The 21,316-nt window shown below is 40.3% G+C and overlaps 1 protein-coding gene across 1 annotated transcript in view; it reads right to left on the reverse strand.

Annotated features, from left to right (window-relative positions):
- LOC127001071 (uncharacterized) overlaps positions 1-21,316 on the reverse strand; it is a 106,157-nt gene that overhangs the window by 56,813 nt on the left and 28,028 nt on the right. The window contains exon 2 of the mRNA XM_050865242.1: positions 14,128-14,139. Coding sequence (XP_050721199.1) covers positions 14,128-14,139 — 12 coding nt within the window. The remainder of the gene's footprint in view (positions 1-14,127; positions 14,140-21,316) is intronic.

The raw sequence follows: 21,316 nt of genomic DNA on the forward strand, positions 1-21,316 counted from the left end.
CAAATCATTTTCACCAATTCATTTTCGTTCCTATAAATCATTACTAACTTCTATTTTCATATCAACAAATCATTTTCACTAATTCATTTTCGTTCCTATAAATCATTACTAACTTCTATTTTCATATTATCAAATCTTTTTCTAATTCACTTTCGTTCCTATAAATTATTACTAACACTTATTTTCATATCAACAAATCATTTTCACTAATTCATTTTCGTTCCTACAAATTATCACCAACATCTATTTTCATCTCAACAAATCATTTTCTGCAATTCATTTTCGTTCCTATAAATCATTAACTTCTATTTTCATATTAACAAATCATTTTCGCTAATTCATTTTCGTTCCTATAAATTATCAATAACATCTATTTTCATCTCAACAAATCATTTCATTAATTCACTTTATAAATCATAACTAACATTCACTTTCCTGTTGACCAAATTATTATCAGTGACACTTTTTTCTCAAATCATTTTCACTGATATATTTTTTTTTTTCGTATTCGCATTTTCAGTACTACTTCTTTTAGTACCAATAAATCACTATCACAATCATCTATTTCCGCGTCAACAGATCATTTTCACCAACTCATTTTCATAACAAATCAGTATCGGCAACATCTATTTTTGTATCAACTAGTTCATTCTCGTTAACATTCATTTTCGTGACAAACAAATCATTTTCACTAACTCATTTTCATATCAACAAATCAGTATCGGTATGATCTATTTTTGTATCAACTAATTCATTCTCACTGACATTTATTTTCGTGACAAACAAATCATTTTCACCAAGACATTTTCATATTAACAAATCAGTATCGGGAACATCTATTTTTGTATCAACTAGTTCATTCTCATTAACATTCATTTTCGTGACAAACAAATCATTTTCACTAACTCATTTTCATATCAACAAATCAGTATCGGGAACATCTATTTTTGTATCAACTAGTTCATTCTCATTAACATTCATTTTCGTGACATACAAATCATTTTCACTAAGACATTTTCATATCAACAAATCAGTATCGGTAACTTCTATTTTTGTATCAACTAGTTCATTCTCGTTAACATTCATTTTCGTGACAAACAAATCATTTTCACTAAGACATTTTCATATCAACAAATCAGTATCGGCAAAGTCTATTTTTGTATCAGCTAACTCATTCTCACCGACATTCATTTTCGTGACAAACAAATCATTTTCACTAAGACATTTTCATATCAACAAATCAGTAACAAATCAGTATCGGTAACGTCTATTTTTGTATCAGCTAACTCATTCTCACCGACATTCATTTTCGTGACAAACATATCACTTTCACTGAGACATTTTCATATGAACAAGCTTGAAACACACTCTTTATGTATCTACTTTTGTGTACAGTTATATATCATCACCCTCGTCCATTAACTGCCTAAGTCATTTTTCGGTGAATACCACATTCTGGCTCAATCAACTTTTGCCCCTTCTCCCTCCTTCTTTTCACTACTTTTCCTTTATTGTCACTGTATCTTATTGTATCTATTCAGGTCTGCTTCGGGTGCGGCCACACTGCACGCGGTTTGCTGGGAGGGTAGCGGGACGCCTAGCGGGTCAGAGGCAAGAACAAACACATGTTATCTAATAGGAGTGGCCATACAGGACGCGGGTAAGCTTGGAGGAAACCCGCTACCCGCGTCCTGAGTCACGGAGGGGACTCAGTGGTAAGCCCAAGGACCCAGGTTCGAGTCCCACCGATACACGCTGATGATTTCCGACCATAGCAGAGTCGCGGAAGATTGCCTACACGCTGCCAAGATTTTCAGCCAACCCTTAATTAAGCGACTTCGTTCACGTGAAGCACCGGGGGGCAGCATGGGCCAGGCAAGTCATATAAGACGGCAGTCACTATAAATAAAATTCGCCCGTCTCAATAACGGGCTGATGTCATCGTAAGGTAAATCTAAAAACGAGTCCGGGAAATGTTGAATCCGTGAATCATGAACGACACTAAAACAAAAGAGATGCACGTAGCAGTAATCGAAGTCCGCCCGGCTCCGTTAACCTTTTCTTTTTTCCGGCTCCCTCTGACGCCTCGTGAATCCCTGAGGGGAGCTAACAGGACTAACAGGAGCAACAGGATTAACGGCTCCACAGGTGTTTGCTTCATGTAACCTTCTGAAAGGCCTTCCGATCCCCTTTTCTACCTTTTCAGTGCCTGGGTTTAGTGTGCTTTGCTTCCAACTTTTTTTTATAATTTCGCATTGCTTTTTGAACTTTTTTTCTTACAGTCGAGGAGGCAGCTCAGGGACACAAAGAAACAAAAGAAAACAAAACCAAGAAAGAAACAAAAAAAATAATCCCGCTTGTATAATTCTGCGTTGCTCTTCCAACTTTTCTGTTTTCGTGTTTTTGTTTAAACTTTCTCCGCTTAAAGAATTAGCGTGTTCGACTTCTTTTCCTTTACTTTCTTTTGCTTCTTAGTATTCGTTTTTTTGTTTTAACTTTGCCTGGAAAAAGAGTGTGGATATTTTTTTTACTTTCTTGTCTTTTTTTTCTCAATTTTCACTTTTTTCTTTTTAACTTTTTACTTTTTTGCTTCAAGTTCTTTTTTAGTTTTGTTTTAACCTTGCTTGAAAAATGTGTGGATTTTTTGTTTTACTTTCTTATCTTTGTTTTTCTTTATATTTCTCTATTTTCATTTTTTTCGTTTTAACTTTCTCTGCTTAAAAAGAATGAGTGTTTTACCGTTTTCCTTTTTACTTTCTTTTGCTTCTCAATTTTCTTTTTTTTTTTTACTTTGCTTGAGAAATGTGTGGATGCTTGAGAAATGTGTGGATTTTTTTTTTTACTTATCTTCGTTTTTCTTTTTCATATCTCCATTTTCATTTTTTTCGATTTAACATTCTCTGCTTCAAAATAAAAATAGTTTTATTTACTTTTTTTTCCTTTCTTTTGCTCATTAATTTTCGTTTTAACTTTGCTTTAACAATGAGTGTGGATTTCCCTTTTCTTACTTTTTTCTTCGTTTTTCATTACATTTCTCTATTTCCGTATTTTCGCTTTAACTTTCGTCTACTTAAAAGAATGAGAGTCTTTTTTTTCACTTTCTTCGGTTTGCTTTCATTCACCTCTCTATTCTTGCATTTTCGCTTTAACTTCGTCTACCTAAACTAATGAGTATGTTTTTTTTCTCTTGTTTACAGAGAATGAGGTAATTTAAGAGAAAAACATTAAAAATCCCACTTTACTTCTTTGCAAAAAATGTTCGACGGGAAAAAGTGTAAAGTTCATAAATTCTCCGCCAATCAGGAGAGACACTTCGACAACCCCCCCCCTACCCCCCCCTTGAACCCATCTCCCCTCCCCCCCACCATGTAACCGACAAGCTAATCAGTGAGGACGACTTATCTCTTTGATCTGACGTCCCTGAACCAATCACCACCACCACCACCACCACCACCACCACCACTTCTTACGAGTCAATCCATCTCTGTACCTTCGTTTTTTTTTTTCTCTCTTTTTCGTCTACGTGTGAAGAGCGAGTGAAGGGAAGAGGGAAGGAGGGGAAGGAGGAGGAGGGAGAGGAGAAAAGGGAAGTGGAAGAAGGGAAAGGAAAAGGTAAGTGGAAGGAGAAAGGGAAAGGAGAGGAAGAAAGGGAAGGACTATTAGAAGGGAGCATAGAAGGGGAAGGAGGAAGGGAAGGAGAAGGAAGATGAGGATAGGGAATAGGAGAAACGGACTACTAAAAGAACAGAGAAGGGAAAGGGAAGGAAACTGCAGGAAGGGAAGGGGGAAGGAGAACTGGAAAACACTATAGGAAGGAAAGGAGAAGGAGAGAGCAGGAAAGGAAAAGGACAATGGGAATAGGAATGAGAGGAGAAAGCAATGGGGAGGAGACGAGGGGAGCTATACAGTGCAGTGGAGATGGACTACGCAAGGAAGGGGAGGAGGGGAGAGTGAGCAGATCTTAGAAGTAGTCATGGGGAATGGGAGGGTAAGATAAGAAGGGAGAAGATAAGGTGAAAGCTAATTGGACAGGAAGTGAAATGGGAGGGAGAGAGGAGACAGGTAAAGGAAGACAGGTAGTGAATGGGGGGGGAGAGAGAGAGAGAGAGAGAGAGAGAGAGAGAGAGAGAGAGAGAGAGAGAGAGAGAGAGAGAGAGAGAGGCGTAAGTTAAGGAAAAAACAATACAGGTAGTGAAGGGAGTAAGAGACAAACGAGGTAGAGAAATGAGGTAGGTGAGAGAGGTTTAAAATGAGGAAAACAACGGAGGTATAGTGAGGAAAATAAACAAGATAGGAGAAATTAGAAGCTGAAGTGAAGGAAGGAAGGAAAGAAGGATGAGGGAAAGGAGCAGAGAAGGACGGAGGTATAGGGAAAGGATAGACAGAATAGGAGAAATGAAAAATAAAAGTAAGGGAAAATGAGGTGAGATGAGAAGATAAAAAGGATGAAAGAAACCAGGTAAGAGAGATGAGATAATACGAAGAGAAGATATAGATGAAGTATGTGAAAGAGTGAAGGTGAAACAGGTGAGGTAAGAAGCAGGTAAAGTTTGAGAGAAAGCAGAGGAGAAAAATGAGATAAGAAGCAGAAACAAAAGATGAAGGAAAGCAGGGAAGAGAGATTTAGTGGGTGAATAGAGAAGCAGATGAAGTGTGTGAGAGAGTGAAGGTGAAACAGGTGAGGTAAGAAGCAGGTAAAGTTTGAGAGAAAGCAGAGGAGAAAAATGAGATAAGAAGCAGAAACAAAAGATGAATGAAAGCAGAGAAGAGAGATTTAGTGGGATGAGAAGCAGATGAAATGTGTGAGAAAGTGAAAGCGAGAAAGTTGAGGTAAGAAGCAGATGAAGTTTGAGAGAAAGCAGAGGAGGAAGTTGAGGTGAAGTTAGAGAGGAGAAGATCGGAAGGAAAAAGTAAAGCAGGGAAGAGAGACGAAGTGAATTGAGAAGCAGATGATAAGTGTGAGAGAGAGAAGGTGAGAAAGGTGAGATAAGAAGCAGGTGAAGTTTGAGAGAAAGCAGAGGAGAAAAATGAGATAAGAAGCAGAAACAAAAGATGAAGGAAAGCAGGGAAGAGAGATTTAGTGGGATGAGAAGCAGATGAAGTGTGTGAGAGTGAAAGCGAGAAAGGTGAGGGAAGAAGCAGGTGAAGTTTGAGAGCAAGCAGAAGAGAAAGTCGAGGTGAAGTTAGAGAGAAGATCAGAAGGAACAAGTAAAGCAAAAAGAGAGACTGAAGTGAATTGAGAAGCACATGAAGTTTGAGAGAAAGCAGAGGAGGAAGCTGAAGTGAAGTTAGAGAGGAGAAGATCAGAAGGAAGAAGTAGAGCAAAAAGAGAGACTGAAGTGAATTGAGAAGCAGATGAAGGTGAGAAGTGTGAGGTAAGAAGCAGATGAAGTTTGAGAGAAAGCAGAGGAGGAAGTTGAGGTGAAGTTAGAGAGAAGATCAGAAGGAAGAAGTAAAGCAAGTAAGAAAGAGGAAGCGAGAGGAAGACCAGGTAACAAGGGCGAGAAAATACAGGTGAGAAAGAGAAGAGAAGAAAGAGAAGGAGGAAGAAAACATACGAAATCGTGAAAGGAACAAAGCATGGGAAGGAGAAATGAAGGAGGCAATAAAAATTCGAAAAGGAAAATGTGAAAAGTATGAAGGAAAGCAGATAAGAGATGAGAAGCAGGTAACGAGAAGGCGAGAAAGCAGGTGAGGAAAGATGAGGAAATAGATTAAAGTTGAGCGGAGGAAGACAGAAGGTGGAGAGATGTGATATTGCTCGGGAGGAAGAGAAAGAGAGAGGGAGGAGGGAAGTGAGAGATTGCCAAGCTGGGAGGAAAGCGAGAGGAGGAAAGGGAAGGGAGTGGAGGGAGGGAGGAAGTGTAATAATACTCAGGAAACACATGAGCCAAGTGTAGCTGTGAGGGAGGGAAGGAGAGAACAAGGCAGGAGTTAATTGGCGAAGGGAGTGTAACGAGAGACTAGAAGGGCGTATCAAATTCCCAAATGCGTTCCTGAAACAATTTGAACAAGACGAAACAAGAGACACACACACACACACACACACACACAGAGATAAAAAAAATAGAAACTTAGAACATTTTTTTTTTTTTTTACATCAAGGGAGGCAAGTCAGGGGCAAAACACACAAAACAAACAAACAAAAACAAACCATTCAAAATATAAGCTTAAAAGAAAAACATTTAAGTAACAGCTCAATAAACTTTAACAAAACCCTTCACCTTCCTTTCCTTTCTTTCCATAGTTTCTCTAGTTCGCCACCTAAAGCCCTTCTATAATTTCCTTACGCGTTAGAACATCGTATTTTTGGCAGCGAGGGGTCAGGTCATATCGAGTCAGGTAGAGTTAGGTCAGGCTGGGTTAGGTCAGGTTGAGTTAAGTAAAGTTGGGGTAGGAAAAGCTAGGTCAGGTCAAGTTAGGTTGTCGGGCTGGGTTAGGAAGAGTTAAGTTAGGTTAAATCAGGTCAGGTTAGGTTAAGGTTAAATCAGGTCAGGTTAGGTTATGTTAGGCTGGGTTAGGAAGAGTTAAGTCAGGTTAGGTCAAGTCAGGTTAGGTTAGGTCAGGTCAGGTTGGAACATCTACAATTGATGCTGCGTTGAAATCATCAGTTTAAAATAATATAAAAAAGACTAGCAACTCACATTACTTCGATCAAACTAGTCCAGTGTGAGCCAAATGTGGTACTCCAATGACCTGCCCACTGCCCTGTCCGCAACACCACACCACAGTAAAGTAACTCCCCTCGTCTCCCTCTGTCCTTCTCCCATGCCTTCTCCCATTTCTCTACTCTCTTCCCTTCCTCTTCTCCTTCCCTGTCCCCATCCTTTAGTCCCCTTCCTTCCCCTTCCCCTACACTTCTCCTGTCCCCTTTCTGTAGACCCTTTTCTTTCCCTTCCTATTCCCCTTACTCTTCCCTGTACCCATTCTTTAGTCCCCTTTCCTTCCCCTACCCTTCCCCTGTCACCTTTCTGTAGACCCCTTTCCTTCCCCTTCCATTTCCTTTCCTTGTTTTATTCCTGTATTCCCCTTCCCTTCCCTGTTCCCTCCCTGTAGTTCCGTTTCCCTACCCTTCCCCTCTCCTGTCCCCTTTCCGTAGACCCCCTTCCTTCCCCTTCTACTTCCTTTCCCTGTTTTATTCCTGCATTCCCCCTTCCCTTCCCTATTCCCTCCCTGTAGTTCCCTTTCCCTACCCTTCCCTACCACTCTCCTGTCACCTTTCTGTAGACCCCCTTCCTTCCCCTTCCATATCCTTTCCTTGTTTTATTCCTGTATTCCCCTTCCCTTCCCTATTCCCTCCCTGTAGTTCCGTTTCCCTACCCTTCCTTACCCCTCTCCTGTCCCCTCTCTGTAGACCCCTTTCCTTCCCCTTCCATATCCTTTCCTTGTTTTATTCCTGTATTCCCCTTCCCTTCCCTATTCCCTCCCTGTAGTTCCGTTTCCCTACCCTTCCTTACCCCTCTCCTGTCCCTTTTCCGTAGACCCCTTTCCTTCCCCTTACATTTCCTTTCCTTGTTTTATTCCTGTATTCCCCTTCCCTTCCCTATTCCCTCCCTGTAGTTCCGTTTCCCTACCCTTTCCTTCCCCTCTCCTGTCCTGTCCCCTTTCTGTAGACCCCTTTCCTATTCCCCTTTCCTTCCCTTTCCCCTTCCCTGTTCCATTACTCTAGTTCCCTTCCCCTGCCCCTTCCTAGTTCCATTCCAGCAGTCCCCTTCCCTTCCCCACCCCGCGTCGTCAGTGTGAGTGTGGGAGCTGATGCAGTTAGTAAAGGGAGAGGTACCAGCCTATTCCTGGCCCACACGCGTAAGGAGAAACACCGGGAAGGATGGTTAGTAGGAGGGAGTGTGGGAAGAAGGGAGAGGGATGAGAAAGGGAGGGAGGAGTAGTAAACACGGGGAAGGAAGGTTAGTGGGAGGGAGTGTGGGAAGAAGGGAGGGAGGAGTAGCAGCAAAGAGTTGATAGATGAAGTGGAGTATGGAGTAGAGTAAAGAAAGGAAATTGGAATGAGATGAGAAAGAAAAGTTAGCAGTGAATTGAAAGGAAGTGGGTAAAAGAGCTAATGAAGGAAGTGAGGAAAGAGGAGATGAGAAAAATGGATGAAGGAAGAGGAAGAAGCATAAGAGGAGGGAAGGAAGGAAGAGAAAAAGAGTAAATAAAAGTAGTGTAGGAGGAAAGAAGGGATAGAAGAAGGAACGGGAAGCAACATGAGAAAGTAGAAGAACCATGTGAAGAGGGAAGGAATGAAGAAAAGGGGAAGAAGGAATAACAGAAGAAGTGTGGAAAGAAGGGGAAGAGGGAAAGAAAGGGAGAAAACTGTGTGAAAGGAAAAGCCGTAAGGAAGGATTTAAGGGAGAGAGAGAGAGAGAGAGAGAGAGAGAGAGAGAGAGAGAGAGAGAGAGAGAGAGAGAGAGAGAGAGAGAGAGAGAGAGAGAGAGAGAGAGAAATATTGAGTAAACAGAAGAAATGTGGAAAAAATGAAGAGATAAGGAAGGAGGGAGGAATGAAATAGAGGGGGAAGAAGGGAGGGAGATGTAGAGAGGGAGGAAGAAGCAAAATGGAGAAAGTAAATGGTGTGTGAAAAGAAGGAAGGGAAAAGAGTAAGCAGAAGAAATGTGGAAAAGGGAAGAGATAGTGAAGGAAGGAAGGAGGAATGAAGGACTGTAAATGGATGGAGAGTGAAAAGAAAGGAGAGATGAGGGAGAAAGGGAGGAAGAAGCAAAACGGAGTAAATAAATGATGTGGGAGAAGAAAAAAAAAGGGAGGAGAGTGGAAGAAGAGAGAAAAAGAAGGAAGGAAAAGTAAAACAAAGAAAAAATGGGATAAAGAAAGGAAGAAGGAGAAAAAGCAATATATATGGAGAGTGGAAGAAGGGGAGGAAAAGTAAAACAAATAGAAAAAAAGGATAAAGAAAGGAAGGAGAAAAACAGTATATATGGAGAGTGGAAGAAGGGAAAAGGAAAGGAGGAAGGAAAAGAAAATCAAAGAAAAAATGGGATAAAGAAAGGAAGAAAGAGAAAAAGCAATATATATGAAGAGTGGAAGAAGGGAGAAGAGAAGGAGGAAAAGTAAAACAGATATTCAAGGAAGGGAAGGGAAGGAGGGTGTGTGTGTGTGTGTGTGTGTGTGTGTGTGTGTGTGTGTGTGTGTGTGTGTGTTTTTACAACGAAGGAGACAGCTCAAGGAAACAAAAAGAAGAAAAAAAAAAGCCCGCTACTCGCCGCTCCTAAAGAGAACCCAAAGAGGTAATTAGGCTTATATGAGTGACATGAAGTAGAGTAACAAAGAAGAAAACAGAACGAGAGGAGAAGAGGAGGAGAAAGAAAACATAAGAAATAGTGAAGGGAACGAAGGATGGGAAGGAGAAATGAGGGAGAAAATTAGAATTCGAAAAAGATGGAATTAGAATGAATGAGAATGAGAAGGAATGAGAAGGAAGGAGAAATGAGGGAGACAATAAAAATTCGGAAAAGATACAGAATAGTTAATCACAGGTAGATGAGGTAGAACGAATAGAGAAGGAAGAGAAAGAGGAAAAACATAAGTAAAGGAGAAAACCAAGCAAGGGGAAGGAGAAATAAGGGAGACAATGAGAATTCGAAAAGGGTACAGAAAAGAGATAGAAGGAAAGAATGAAGAAGAAAAACAGGGAGAAAAAGGAAATAGGAAAGAGAAGAGGAAAAAAAGCTTGAAATGAAGGAGAAACAAGGGAGACAAAAAGAATCCGAAAAGGGAACAGAATAGCAAAACACAGATAGAAGGAAAGAATAAAGAAAAAGACAAGAGGAAGAAAAGTTAGGAATGAAGGGAAGGGGGAAGACAATAAGAATCCTACAGAAAAATATAAATACGTGAAACACAGATAGAAGGAAAGAATGAAGAAATAAAACAAGAAAAAAAGGAAATTGGAATGAGAGAAGAGGAAGAAAGAGGAAGAAAAGCTAGGAATGAAGGGAAAGGGGAAGACAATAAAAAACCTCAAGAAAAATATAAATACGTGAAACACAGATAGAAGAAAGAGATGAAGAAGAAAGACAAGAAAGAAAAAAAGGAAATTGGAATGAGAGAAGAGGAAGAAAAGTTAAGAATGAAGGGAAAGGGGAAGACAAGAATTCGAAAAAGATACAGAAAGGAGAAACACTTATAGAAGGAAAGAATGAAGAAAAGACAAAAAGAAGACAAAGGAAATTCGAATGAGAGATAAGAAAGAAAAGTTGGCATTGGATTGAAAGGATGTGCGTCAGAGGGCTAATGAAGGAAGTGAGGAAAGAGGAGATGAGGAAAATGGATGAAGGAGGAGGAAGAAGCATAAGAGGAGGAGGAGGAGGAAAATAAATATCATCTCCACTCTTCTTCTGCATAAGTCAGTCAAGGATGATAAGACACGCGTGAAAATTTGTTATTAAAGAAATTTGGAGCGAAGAAACGAGAGGAGGAAGAAGAGAGAGCAGAAGTGTGTGTGTGTGTGTGTGTGTGTGTGTGTGTGTGTGTGTGTGTGTGTGTGTGTGTGTGTGTGTGTGTGTTTTAGATAGGTGTTTAGATAGTTAGAAAGAGGGAAACAGACAGATACAGACACAGACAGACAGACAGACGAACAGACAGATTACGAACATTGTGTGTGTGTGTGTGTGTGTGTGTGTGTGTGTGTGTGTGTGTGTGTGTGTGTGTGTGTGTGTGTGTGTGTTTTAGATAGACAGAAAAAGAGAGGGAAACAGAGACAGCTACAGAAACAGACAGACAGACAGAGACAGACAGATTACGAACACACTAAAAACAGTTAACGAAAATCTTACAAATCCCACACGTTCCTCACATTCAACGAAGCACAAAACGAGACGCGAACTGAAGCGGGTTTCGCGTTTCATCAGTAAACCATTTCCCCTTAACTTCAAACTCTCCCCGCCAAGAATACGTGCGCGCTGGGGTCAACACGAGGAGGGAATATAAGTATGCAGGGCCAATTAATATTATGAAGGGGAGAAAGGGAAGGTTACAGAGGGAAGACTGGAGCGGGGTTTGAATGTATGAATATCTACTTCTTAATGATTAGCGACTTAGTATTCCCATGTTTATAGATATACAGATAGATAGGTAGACAGATAGATATACTTATTTGTGTGTATTAGAGTATTCCCATGTTCATAAATATACAGATAGTTAGATAGGTAGACAGATAGATATAGATATACTTATTTGTGTCTATTGGAGTGGATTATATTTTGATTGCGAGAAATTAAATAGAAGAATGTATAGATTTTTGTTTACTGAGCCATGATGTAACAAAGGTTTAATAGACAAACTCGGATCTAGGAAAGTATACAGAATAAATAGGAGAATAAAGACGTAGATACATAAACGAAAGAAGAGACAAGTAAATATAGAGTAATAATAAATAAATAACACGAGAAACATACAACTACATATAAAAAAGAATAAGTAAATAAACAGGTTAATAAATAGAAACCATAAGAATAAATACACAAATAATTGAATAGATCAGTAAATATAGATAAATAAATGTATAAATGAAAAAATATTGTTATGAATACAGTTAACTGACGTCTAGGGGTTGAGTTGTGTTGAAGAGACAGCTAACTCTGACATAATATAATTGTAAGGTTAAGTGAAAGTAAATGGTAATTTTACTAATACTTAAACTAATAAGACTAATAATTACTTGACATCAGAAGAGAATATAATAATTATGACAAAATAGGTAAAGCTACAATGACAGGAGTAAGTGGTTTGGTTCACTGAAGTGCTTAGTTAGAGTTAGAATTACAAACGAGGAACCAAGTACGAGAATTACAAACGAGGAACCAAGTACGAGAATTACAAACGAGGAACCAAGTACGAGAATTACAAACGAGGAACCAAGTACGAGAATTACAAACGAGGAACCAAGTACGAGAATTACAAACGAGGAACCAAGTACGAGAATTACAAACGAGGAACCAAGTACGAGAATTACAAACGAGGAACCAAGTACGAGAATTACAAACGAGGAACCAAGTACGAGAATTACAAACGAGGAACCAAGTACGAGAATTACAAACGAGGAACCAAGTACGAGAATTACAAACGAGGAACCAAGTACGAGAATTACAAACGAGGAACCAAGTACGAGAATTACAAATGAGGAACCAAGTATGAGAATTACAAACGAGGAACCAAGTACGAGAATTACAAACGAGGAACCAAGTACGAGAATTACAAACGAGGAACCAAGTACGAGAATTACAAACGAGGAACCAAGTACGAGAATTACAAACGAGGAACCAAGTACGAGAATTACAAACGAGGAACCAAGTACGAGAATTACAAACGAGGAACCAAGTACGAGAATTACAAACGAGGAACCAAGTACGAGAATTACAAACGAGGAACCAAGTACGAGAATTACAAACGAGGAACCAAGTACGAGAATTACAAACGAGGAACCAAGTACGAGAATTACAAACGAGGAACCAAGTGAGAATTACAAACGAGGAACCAAGTACGAGAATTACAAACGAGGAACCAAGTACGAGAATTACAAACGAGGAACCAAGTACGAGAATTACAAACGAGGAACCAAGTACGAGAATTACAAACGAGGAACCAAGTACGAGAATTACAAACGAGGAACCAAGTACGAGAATTACAAACGAGGAACCAAGTACGAGAATTACAAACGAGGAACCAAGTACGAGAATTACAAACGAGGAACCAAGTACGAGAATTACAAACGAGGAACCAAGTACGAGAATTACAAACGAGGAACCAAGTACGAGAATTACAAACGAGGAACCAAGTACGAGAATTACAAACGAGGAACCAAGTACGAGAATTACAAACGAGGAACCAAGTACGAGAATTACAAACGAGGAACCAAGTACGAGAATTACAAACGAGGAACCAAGTACGAGAATTACAAACGAGGAACCAAGTACGAGAATTACAAACGAGGAACCAAGTATGAGAATTACAAACGAGGAACCAAGTATGAGAATTACAAACGAGGAACCAAGTATGAGAATTACAAACGAGGAACCAAGTATGAGAATTACAAATGAGGAACCAAGTATGAGAATTACAAATGAGGAACCAAGTATGAGAATTACAAATGAGGAACCAAGTATGAGAATTACAAATGAGGAACCAAGTATGAGAATTACAAACGAGGAACCAGGTACGAGAATTACAAAAGAGGAACCAGGTACGAGAATTACAAACGAGGAACCAGGTACGAGAATTACAAACGAGGAACCAAGTACGAGAATTACAAACGAGGAACCAAGTACGAGAATTACAAACGAGGAACCAAGTACGAGAATTACAAACGAGGAACCAAGTACGAGAATTACAAACGAGGAACCAAGTACGAGAATTACAAACGAGGAACCAAGTACGAGAATTACAAACGAGGAACCAAGTACGAGAATTACAAACGAGGAACCAAGTACGAGAATTACAAACGAGGAACCAAGTACGAGAATTACAAACGAGGAACCAAGTACGAGAATTACAAACGAGGAACCAAGTACGAGAATTACAAACGAGGAGCCAAGTACGAGAATTACAAACGAGGAGCCAAGTACGAGAATTACAAACGAGGAGCCAAGTACGAGAATTACAAACGAGGAGCCAAGTACGAGAATTACAAACGAGGAGCCAAGTACGAGAATTACAAACGAGGAGCCAAGTACGAGAATTACAAACGAGGAGCCAAGTACGAGAATTACAAACGAGGAGCCAAGTACGAGAATTACAAACGAGGAGCCAAGTACGAGAATTACAAATGAGGAGCCAAGTACGAGAATTACAAATGAGGAACCAAGTACGAGAATTACAAACGAGGAGCCAAGTACGAGAATTACAAACGAGGAGCCAAGTACGAGAATTACAAACGAGGAGCCAAGTACGAGAATTACAAACGAGGAGCCAAGTATGAGAATTACAAATGAGGAACCAAGTATGAGAATTACAAATGAGGAACGAAATATTGGTTCACCGAGGTGTTTAGTTAAGAGTTAGAATTACAAATGAGGAATCCAAATATATATACACGTGAGAATGGCTATGTGGACAGATATGTGTGTGTATGTGAGGGCGTGTGTCAGACCCCTTGGTGAATACTGGTTAACTCACAAGTGACGAGTCCTTACGTCCTCCGGAGTGAACTACCTCGGATGAGACTGCTGGGGTTAGCAGTGGAAGGTCTATTTATAACCTTGGCGGGCGAGACGGTCCGCGAGGGTGAGGCTTCGTGACATTCAGCTGGATGGTGGGTGAAGCTTCGATGTGGAGAGTCACGAGTCCTCGAGTGAACGAGCTGGTGCGGCTGGAGCTTCGAGGATTCGTGCGTGAATTAGTTATTGGTGAGGTGATGTTGTTTGATGGCGCGCTTCGAGGCTCGGTTGGACGAGGGTACCATAACAAAATATATATATACACAAACAAACACAGAGTTGTCAGCTTGTGGGCGTGGTGAACCCATAGACCTTGGTTCGAGTCCCACTAAAACACACTGATTCCTCAAGCCATCGCCGAGTGGAGGAACATTACCCACATGCTACACTTCAACCAATCCTAACTTCAGCGACCAGACTGCTTCGCACTTAGCCGAATCTTTATCCCGAAGCCGTTACGATGGTGTTCGGCTGGATATCGGGAAAAAAATCGGATCACCTTAAAAGTGGAGCACCGGGGAGCAGCATGAGCCAAGCAGGAGTCATACATCACGGCACCCACTATAAATAAAATTCGCCTGCGCCGCTAACGGGATGGGCAGTCCAAGAGGCCCCTCAAATTAGAGTCTACCGGCGCTACAGGCAACATATAAAAAAAGTTGATTCGCCAATAAATAAGAAAAGAAACAAATAGATTAATAAGAATAGGAAAAAAATAAACTAATAAACAAGCCCATGAATGTTTAAAACTGAGCGAAACGATAGGTCAAACTCCGGCAAAGTCCACACACACACACACACACACACACACACACACACACACACGTTCTTTCCGAATACCTCCACGTACGTAATCAAATCCCTTCCATGCGAGTAGAACCGAAAGAGGGCCAAATGGAGCACCGAGGGGGGCGACACGCGGCCAAAATCCTGCAACAGTTTGGGGCGGTAGCGCGACGGCCGACAGGCAACACAAAAAATAAAAGAAATAGAAAAAATGAAGTATGTACTATTCAACGTCTCAATAGGAACGATGATAAATGGGAAGAGGAGCAAAAATACTACAGATAAAAAATAAAGCATAAAAACAGATAGACAATACCAAAAATAAAGAAATGCAAAAATGTCATGTATTATTCAACGTCACAAAAGGTACGATAATCAATAGAAAGAAAAAAAAACTTCTACATGTAAAGAGAAATTATACCAGAAAGAAAAAGTAATTAAACGTAATGAAACCTCCGGGAATAAAAGGAAGAGAAAATAAAGTAAAAAGAAATGAAGGAAGGAAAAAAAGTCGTGGAAGGAAGAAAGAAATAGAAAGTACACCAGGAAAAAAAAAAGGAGAAGGAAAAAAAGGCAATTAAAACTACGTACGGGAAACAAAAGAATAAGAGAAGAAGTAAAGAGTGAATGGAAAAAAACGAGAGAAAGAGAGAAACAAGAGGGCAAGGAATAGAAGAACTGTGGAGGATAAAAATAAATAAGAAGCACACTAATAAAAATAACAGAGAAAAGAAGAAAAGAAGAAAAATAGGTCGTGCATAAAAGAGAAAGCAGTGAAAAAAAGTTGGAAGTAGAAAAAAGTAGAAAAAATATTTGAAAAAAGCAGAAAAAAGTAGAAAAAGTTGAAAAAAGTAGAAAAAAGTAGAAAAAAGTTGAAAAAAGATGAAAAAAGTTAAAAAAGTAGAAAAAATGGAAAAAAGTTGAAAAACGGTGAAAAAAGTTGAAAAAAGTTGAAAAAAGATGAAAAAAGTTGAAAAAAGTAGAAAAAAGATGAAAAAAGTTGAAAAAAGATGAAAAAAGTTGAAAAAAGATGAAAAAAGTAGAAAAAAGATGAAAAAAGTTGAAAAAAGATGAAAAAAGTTGAAAAAAGATGAAAAAAGTTGAAAAAAGATGAAAAAAGTAGAAAAAAGATGAAAAAAGTTGAAAAAAGTAGAAAAAAATAGAAAAAAGTTGAAAAAAGTTGAAAAAAGATGAAAAAAGTTGTGGAGGAAGAAATAATTAACAAGCACACTAATAATAAATAACACAGAGAAAAAAAGAAGAACAAAAGAAAAACAAATCGTGCATCAAAGAGACAGGAGTGAAAAAAATGAAGAAAAGTTGAAAAAAAGTTGAAAAAGAATTGTGGAGGAAGAAATAAATAACAAGCAAACCAATAATAAATAACAGAGAAAAGAAGACGAAGAAAAGAAGAAAAATAAATACTGCATAAAAGAGAAAGCAATGAAAAGTAAAACGAAAAAAAGAGTTTAAAAAATGTTGTGTACGGAAGAAAGAGAGAGCGGGGCGTGAGCATAGCAAGTCTGTGTGAGTCTCTTCCAAACAACTGTGCACCAGGAAAACGATACTGAAAACTGCGGGGAAGGGAAGACAGGCTGCATGGGGAGACTGAGAGAGAGGGAAAAAGAGTAAGAAAAATGCCGTAAAAGAATAAGGCAAAATAAAAGAACCGAACAGGGTAAACAAACGGATCGAGACAGGAGAAGGGAAGCATGCAAAACGAAAACAACACCTGATTAAGGACTTTGTTGGGAGAGGATGGAGTGAGGAGAAAACAAGGAGGGTAGGAAAGGAGGAGTGAAGGAAGGAAGGAGGAAGGGAAACATGGAAGAAAGGGAGAAAGATAAGGGGGGATGAAGGAAGAAGAGAGAGAAAGAGGAACTGATTAAAGATTTTGCTGGGTGAGGATAAAGTTAGAGATAAAAGAAGGGAAGGAAAGAAGTGAATGAAGGAAGGAAGAAGAGAAAGAGGAAGGGAAACATGGAAGAAAGGGAGAAAGATAAGGGGGGATGAAGGAAGAAGAGAGAAAAAGAGGAACTGATTAAAGATTTTGCTGGGTGAGGATAAAGTTAGGAATAAAAGAAGGGAAGGAAAGAAGTGAATGAAGGAAGGAAGAAGAGAAGGAGGAAGGGAAACATGGAAGAAAGGGAGAAAGATAAGGGGGGATGAAGGAAGAAGAGAGAGAAAGAGGAACTGATTAAAGATTTTGCAGGGAGATAATAAAGTTAGAGATAAAAGAAGGGAAGGAAAGGAGTGAATGAAGAAAGGAAGAAGAGAAGGAGGGAGGGAAACATGGAAGAAGCAAGGTATGAAATAAAGAAAGAGAGAAAGAGAAAGGAGGGATGAAGGAAGAAGAGAGAGAAAGAGGAACTGATTAAAGATTGCTAGGAGAGGATAAAGAAGATTAAGAAGGGAAGGAAAGGAGTGAATGAAGGAAGGAAGAAGAGAAGGAGGGAAACATTGAAGAAGGGAGAATACAATGAAGAGAAAAAGGAAAAAAGAAGGGAAATGAAGGGAAAAAGAGAGAAAACGATGAACAAGCGAGGAAAGAAATGAAGAAGGAGGGAGAGAGAAGAAGAAAGGAGGAAAACATTGGAGGAAACAGTAACGAAATAAAGGAAGAGGAGAAGAAAAGGAGGAAAGAAGAAGGAATAGAGGAAAACATTGAAGATGGTAGAAATTAAACAAAGAAAGAGGGAAAGAGAAAAAGGAATGGAGGAAGAAAAGAGAGAAAACATTTAAAGAGGCAGAATGCAATAAGGAAAGAGAGAGAGAGAGAGAGAGAGAGAGAGAGAGAGAGAGAGAGAGAGAGAGAGAGAAATATGGAAGAACCCAGAAATGAAATGAAGGTAGAGGGAAAGAGAAGGAGAAGGAGGAACGAAGGAAGAAGGGAGGGAGGAAAACACTCAAGGCGGAAAAAAAAAAAAAGGGGGAGGAGGGAGAGGAAAAAAGAAGAGGTAGGAAGGCGTCAGGTGTGTGTGTGTGTGCGTGTGTGTGTGTGTGTGTGTGTGTGTGTGTGTGTGTGTGTGTCCGGCAAACAGTCTCCCTTCCTCAAGTGTTTTGTTGACAGTCCCTTCTTCCCTTGCCCAAGCCTCCCCCCCCCCACCCCACCCCCTTGCCCCACCCTTGCTCCCCCCTCCCCCCAGCTCCATTTCCATCCATCTCTCGTCGTTATATTTCCGTCAATGACACGTAGATTTCCTGTATGCGTTTTCTGATCTGTTTTCTTTTTTTTTTTTTTTTGGACAATACAGAGGCACGTGACTTTTTTTTTTGTAAGTTTTCCTCTCATTCATTTTCTTTTTTTTTGTCATCCTCAAGCTTACACGTCAAGCTCTCAACACACACACACACACACACACACACACACACACACACACACACACACACACACACACACACACACACACACAGAGGTCTCTTTTCTCATTATAAATACCAGGAACATATACAACAGATTCCATCCACCCTCCTCTCTCTCTCTCTCTCTCTCTCTCTCTCTCTCTCTCTCTCTCTCTCTCTCTCTCTCCTCACTTTATTCATCTTTCTCTCTCTCTCTCTCTCTCTCTCTCTCTCTCTCTCTCTCTCTCTAAACTTGAAGAGAGAGAGAGAGAGAGAGAGAGAGAGAGAGAGAGAGAGAGAGAGAGAGAGAGAGAAACCCCGCCTTTAAGGGTTCACAGTAACATTCTTGAATAATTTATAAGGTAACTCGATCGCCACTTCCTGCACCTAAATGTTCGCTAAGCCAGAGATGCAACGTCTTGGCGGATGTTGGATGTGGCGTGTTTATGTTTAAGGACACATCTACGACAACCTCAAGGGCTCAGGTGACGGAGGTGAGCACTGAGGCCACGCGCAGTTATAGTGATGAGACTGTACCATCCCTTGTTTGAAAGATTGGGTCTGTGTGGTTTAAATATCTATGTAAATCTGTGTAATTTTTTCTGTCTATCTCTCTCTCTGTCTCTCTCTCTCCGGTTCTCTTAGTTTCATTTTACCTGTCAGTCTGTCTTTGTCTCTGTCTATGTCTATGTCTTTTTTTGTAACTGTCTATCTGTCTATCTCTGTCTTTATCTCTCTATCTCTCCCATTCTCTCTCTGCCTGTCTCCCTTTATCAATCTCCCTGTCTCTCCCCCTCTCTCTCAATCTCTGTCTTTGTCTGTCTCTCTTTGTCACTGTCTATCTGTCTATCTCTGTCTTTTTCTCTCTCTCCCTTTCCCATTCTCTCTCTTCCTGTCTCTCCCCTCTCTCTCCCTCTCTGTCTTTGTCTGTCTCTCTTTATCACTGTCTATCTGTTTATCTCTGTCTTTCTCTCTCTCTCCCTTTCCCATTCTCTCTCTTCCTGTCTCTCCCCCTCTCTCCCCCTCTCTCTCCCTCTTTCTCTCCCCATCTCTTTCCCTGTGCAAAAGAAAACTCCCGCATTATATCATTTATTTTTCTCCCTCCTCTGAAGCCTGCAAGCGAGTCCAATCAGTGTGTTTTCTCGATGCCTTCAACCGAACCAGACAAAACAGGCGAAAACGATGATCGACGGAGTGCGGAGTGAGAATCTACAGAACCAAACTGACATGCGGCGGTATTTTGGGACCAGCTCACGGGGGGGGAAAACTTCCAGTGGTGAGGGGAGAGGGGGACGAATGAGGGGGTGGACATCGATGCAAACTTAGGTCACGAAGAGGTCACGAACACCGAGGAAAGTTTCGCTAAGGAGGTCATTGAATAGTAAGTCCTCGTTTTATGGAGGAGAAAAAGAGAGACCATCCAGAGACTTTTTACGATGTGGATGATGAGTGATTAACTTTGTGTGGCTTCAGACTGTCCCCACACACTAATTGATAGCGAAATAGTTGATTAATTCTGGCACGCACTTCACTTCAAAACAGTCACCCCTCACTCATTCATACCCATACATACCTCTCATCCACCCTGCATCCTTAATGAACATAAAAAAGACTGTAGATTTTGTGAGCTATCTCGAAAACGATTAAAGATAGCTCGACCAAAACTTACATGGACGCACACAGATAAATTACGCACATGCACGCTGAATCCCAAGCGCGTACACACAGCACAACCCCCAGAAAAACGCACATGAACACACACATACACAGCGAGTAACTGGTGGATGGTCTTGTCCAATATAGCGGCATTTTTGCATGGCTTCACTGATGTCATGACCAAAATTTAACTGCATTTTTTTAAGTAACTACAACAGCTACACCCAAATGCAAGCCACCACAAGAAACTACAACCCACAAACTGTCACCCTTCATCCATACATACCCTCACCCTTCCCTCACCCACCCCTCTCTACTCATCTACAAACCATCACCATACATTGTTTCTCATCCACTTCCCTCCCTCAACCATCCCGCTCCCCTCATCCAAAATCTATCACCCAACATTCATCTATATACTCTCTCCCTCACCCAACCTACCCCCATCACCCACAAACACTTACCTTACACTCATCCATACCAACATCCACCCTGCAACTCACACCGACACCACCACTCACAAAACACACACGTCCTCTCAAAGCCAAATGAACACACACACACACACAAACACATCGCTACATATGCTTTTTTTTTTTTGCTAACAATTAAGAAAGAAGGACCAACGAAACGACAGAAAGAAGAATACAAAGCAAATTAAGACATCAAAAAGAGAACACATTAAAAGTGATACTCAAGAATTATGCAAAACAGGGTACCGAATCAACAAACGAGAGGGAGGAGGAGGAGGAGCAGGAGGAGGAGGAGGAGGAGGAGGAGGAGGAGGAGGAGGGAGGAATACAAATGGAAGGAAAGGAAAATATGTGGGAAAAATTCAGCTGACGTCCACCTAAAAATTTTCATGCCGGGTTTTGTGTGTGTGTGTGTGTGTGTGTGTGTGTGTGTGTGTGTGTGTGTGTGTGTGTGTGTGTGTGTGTGTCAAGGAATGAGAAAGAGAGAAAGAAAATGTGTCCAATTTTAATCACGTTGAATATTCTCTCTCTCTCTCTCTCTCTCTCTCTCTCTCTCAAAATACTTCCTATACTTATTTTCCATGCATTAATAAACATGACAATAACAGTATAGATAATTCAGACGATCTTTCTTATACTGATGTTTAAAGCAAAGAACGTAAACTCAAAAAAAAAAAAGAAAGAAAAGAATAGCCAGCAACAAGGTAATCCTGCACTCGTTAAAAGGGATTCCGTGTCGCTTCCTAAAGTTCCTGTATTACGAATATTTCTCCTCAGCGTTTGGGAGTCGCTTAATAATGGATGATTTTTGAAAAGTTTGTGAATTTTCCGAAAGCCTTAACGTCGTGAGAGAGCAGCAGTTTAAGAGGCATTACCGTAACTCTGGAGGAC

This window comes from Eriocheir sinensis, chromosome 20 (assembly GCF_024679095.1).
Source record: "Eriocheir sinensis breed Jianghai 21 chromosome 20, ASM2467909v1, whole genome shotgun sequence".
NCBI lineage: Eukaryota > Metazoa > Arthropoda > Malacostraca > Decapoda > Varunidae > Eriocheir > Eriocheir sinensis.